Source organism: Meriones unguiculatus, chromosome 18 (assembly GCF_030254825.1).
Source record: "Meriones unguiculatus strain TT.TT164.6M chromosome 18, Bangor_MerUng_6.1, whole genome shotgun sequence".
Taxonomy (NCBI): domain Eukaryota; kingdom Metazoa; phylum Chordata; class Mammalia; order Rodentia; family Muridae; genus Meriones; species Meriones unguiculatus.
Genome location: NC_083365.1, coordinates 29,252,880 through 29,257,342, shown reverse-complemented (window position 1 = coordinate 29,257,342; position 4,463 = coordinate 29,252,880). Strand labels below are relative to the sequence as shown.

At 39.6% G+C, this 4,463-nt stretch overlaps 1 protein-coding gene across 1 annotated transcript; it reads left to right on the top strand.

Annotated features, from left to right (window-relative positions):
• Positions 1-439: 439 nt before the first annotated feature.
• Positions 440-1,378, top strand: LOC110564866 (olfactory receptor 4F15-like). The gene has a single exon (XM_021662400.2). It carries the CDS (start codon positions 440-442, stop codon positions 1,376-1,378), a length of 939 nt encoding a protein of 312 aa, XP_021518075.2.
• Positions 1,379-4,463: the final 3,085 nt, after the last annotated feature.

Below are 4,463 nucleotides of genomic sequence, written 5' to 3'. Positions count from 1 at the left end.
ATTAAAATCAACAGAAAGTTCATAGTATTTATAAAATACCATGGACAGAAGCAATAAACTGGGAGAGAGAACTCAGTAGTTTCTTCTCATTCCCTTTATTCCATGTGTGTTATTTCCAGTGAGTTTTGAGTTGTCCTGTAGCCTTTCTTTAAACAAGTCCTTTGCTGTTTTTCTAATACTTGTCTAGAAAGATTTCTCAGTCTTTAATTGGATACTGTTAGGAAAGAGAGGAAGTTAGACGTGGTGGCTCAGTGCATTGAGTGACTGGCAATTTTCTGCAAATAAGGTAGAAGTTTTGCTGAGTTGAATTGGCTTTATGTTGGAATGGGTTTTGTTTTCAGTTTGAAAATGAAAGAGTTAATAACTCCAAACAAAGCTTCATCTTTCTCTTCTCTACCTTTTTCAGGTTTTATTGGACATAGCCCTGTTCTCCACAGCTATGGATGGAGCTAATAGCTCCATTGTGTCTGAGTTTGTGTTCCTGGGACTCTCCAATATATGGGGAGTCCAGTTACTTCTATTCCTCTTTTCCTCTGTGTTCTACATGGCAAGTCTGATGGGGAACCTCCTTATTGTGTTCTCCGTGACTGCGGACTCTAAACTGCATTCCCCCATGTACTTCCTGTTGGCAAATCTCTCATTTCTTGACCTAGGAGGTGGTTCTGTAGCAGCCCCCAAGATGATTTATGACCTTTTTAGAAAACACAAAGCCATCTCATTTGGGGGTTGTATAACCCAGATCTTCTTTATTCATGCTATTGGGGGCACAGAAATGGTGCTGCTCACAGCCATGGCCTTTGATAGATATGTAGCCATCTGTAAACCTCTCCACTACTTGACTATCATGAGGCCACAAATATGCATTTTAATTTTGGCAGTAGCCTGGATCCTCGGAGTTATACACTCAGTGGCACAACTAGCTTTTGTTGTAGACTTGCCCTTCTGTGGACCTAATATTTTGGACAGCTTTTACTGTGATCTCCCTCAGCTTATTAGACTGGCTTGCACAGAAACCGATAAATTGGAGTTCATGGTCACAGCCAACAGTGGACTCATCTCTGTTATCTCCTTCTTTATACTGATCATCTCTTACATCTTCATTTTGGTGACTGTTAGGAGACACTCTGCAGGTGGCATATCCAAAGCCATATCTACTCTGTCAGCTCATGTGACTGTGGTGGTTTTGTTCTTTGGACCATTAATCTTCTTCTACATCTGGCCCTTTCCTTCATCACACTTAGACAAATTTCTTGCTATTTTTGATGCCATCCTCACTCCTTTTCTGAATCCAGTCATCTACACATTCAGGAACAAAGAGATGAAAGCAGCAATGAGGAAACTCTGCTACCATCTTGTGAGTTACAGGAAGGTATCCTAAATACTTTTTATAACATTTTATTTTTAAGGATATGAAAGTTTATATCTGTGAATAAATTGTTGAGAAAATTGTCAATAAGATTACATTTTTAACTCATAGTTTATTTTTAGACTTTATAGGTATGGTAAGTTTACCCAACCATATTCAAAAGCAATAAAAATGCAACTACACTTGCTTGCACAGGGACCAATAAATTGGAGATCATGGTCACAGACAACAGTGAACTCATCTCTGTGGGCTCCTTCTTTACAGTCATTTTTTCCATCTTCAGTTTGGTGACTGTTAGGAAATGCTGTTCAGGAGGCATATCCAAGGCCCTCTCTACTTTATCAACTCATGCAACTTCAGTGATAGTAAGAAAAATAAATAAAGGCAGTGATATTTTAGCTCTCTATTAAATAGTTTGTGTACTGGATTACATTTAAGAATTTACCAAGTTATTGTCCCCAGAACCTAGCTCAGCATGGATACAGTGAGTTAGAATTGGAGTCTTTGCTTCAGACCCTATACTGAATGCTTCATCTAAAGGATTTAATAGTCATGATAATTCTGTGCAGTATTTTACCTTGATGATTTTATTTTTCAAAATAAATGACAGAACGTTTTCCACTTTTCCTTTATAATTACTATGTAAAATACCTCAAACAAAGTTAATTTTCTCTTTACTCTACCAGCTTTAGTGTTCTTAAGCCTTCAGGGGAGCTCAAACAAAGAATATGTCCAACAATTTACTCCTTTTTGCTGTTATATTTTCCTGTTTTAACAAGTGTTCAATAAACATTTTTGATGGTGGTAATAATGATGCATATGGGAAGCAATTGTTGTAGTGGAAGCTGAATTAAAACAATGAATAGGCCCTAAACATCCTGTGAGAATGCTAAAATGGTAAAGCAAACAGGTTAAAACAGGCTAGTAGATGAAATACTAAAGTCAAGAAGACTGATGATAATCTGACAGTAATTTTGTTTGAAATTATTAAACCACCCCACTCACTACCCAAGTCCTCCTCCAGAGTCTAGCTTGGGGAGTATCAACTTATCCACATCTGGCCAGAGTCCCACAACTACTCACCAGGCCTACTCTGGCCACCCATGCCTCCACCATTGCAGACTTTTGGGCGTCCACCAGGACCTTCCCTACCTACAACCACCCGCACACCCCTTCTTGACAAACTCTAACAACTATTATATGTGTATAATATTACAAGTTTTATATATGCATTGATTCAATTCGAGCAAAAACCAAGTAGATAATATTTTCTTTTTTAATTTATAAATTATATATTCAATATTTTGGAATTATTATATACCATGAAACCTTGCTGAACTAAGTTTTGTATACATATTTTTAAACTATTTAAATAAAAAGACCTATGCACTTTTTTAAATTATTGTCAAGACTCCCTCTATGCTGGAAGCTCCTGGTTAGCCCACCCTTTCTCTAAGGTAGAGAAATTAAAACTTAGTCAATTACCTGCATATGGGCATCAAGCAATAGTCAGAAAAATGACTATGTACCACTGGGGGAGTAAATTAAGATGGACAATACACAATTACAGATTTCTAGGCTATTACCCCCTACTAGAAGAGAGAGTTGTGAAAACAAATATTGTAACACAACACGTGAATGACATATAATGGATATCTATTTCTGCTTCTCTGTAACAATTTGTGCATTTATATCTACATCTACAGCAAGTTGTTGGTGTAAAGGTGGAAACAAACAACAATCTTAGAAGTCTTACTGAGACAGAAAGTGAATTTTGTGTTGCAGGTTGAGTAGGAAAATTAATATCTCTTAGAGTTTAGTGACCTTAGCTCCTGATATTATACTAAATCCTCAAAATTGCTGAGAGCACAGATATGAAGTACTCCCCCTATAGCAAATTAATGTTGGAATTAGTAGCTAAGATAATTAATATCACTGAGACATACAGTTCTCTTTTAATATGTATATCAAAAGATAGTTTTATACAATCAAATAAATATAATTTTATTTCAAGTTAAACATCAAGAGAGCTGGTTGACAAAAAATCTGAGCACAGGGGTCTTTCCTAAGACTGATACTCCAACCAAGGACTATGCATGGAGATAACTTAAGACCCCTGCACAGATGTAGCCCATGGCAGTTCAATATCCACGTGGGTTCCATTGTAATAGGAACAGGGACTGCCTCTGACATGAACTGATTGGCCTGCTCTTTAATTACCTCCCTCTGAGGGGGAAACAGCATTACTAGGCCACAGAAGAAGACACTGCAGCCACTCCTGATGAGACCTAATTAAGTTAGATCAGAAGGAAGGAAAATAAGACCTCTCCTATCAGTGGACTTGGGTGGGGAGGGGCATGCATGCAGAGGGTGGAGGAAGGGAGGAATTGGGACAGGAGGAGGGACGGAACCACAGGGGGGATACAAAATGAATAAAGTGTAATTAATAAAAAAATTTTAAAAAAAGAAAGCTGGTTGAGAGAGGAGAGTTGAACAGAAGATTGTCAACTCTATATTAAAAAGAATTTCTCGCCGATCTAAGAGGGCATCACCAAGAGGACACTGTGTGAACAGCAGGACAGCAGTGACTGCACAGCGACCAACAGACTGAACTCAGGGCCCTGAAACACCAGTGATTGTGTATCCCAAGTGAGAGGAAACCCCGTGATGTGGGAAGCATCAAACTCAGGTCACCCAGCTAAATCCCAAAAGAGTTCCCGGGTCCCCGCAGACGCTCAGACGCCAGCTCAGAGCCACATGCCTCTGTCCTCTGATCACCATCCCAGACTGAACTGTGGTCCCACAACACCAGAGACTGGGATTTCCAGTCGAGAGAAAACCCCACAGTGAAGGAAGCAATGGGGACTGACCTCAGGTCTCCCAGACAATAATTGCAAAAGGTCCCAGAGTCTAGCAGGCACTCCTCCGCCAGCCCAGAGACCTGCCTGAGTGCTGATTCATCCTCCCATACAGAACGGGGAGCCCCAGAGCATGAAAGACTGGGTTTCTATGTCAGGAGGAAACCCCATGGTGAGTGAAAGAGCAGGTCTGACCTCATGGCACTCAGCCAAACAACTCCCAAAGAGTTTTGGGAAAA

Bases quoted from the DNA above. Each gene is read 5' to 3' on its own strand.
- LOC110564866 (XM_021662400.2), top strand. From the start codon at position 440: ATGGATGGAGCTAATAGCTCCATTGTGTCTGAGTTTGTGTTCCTGGGA.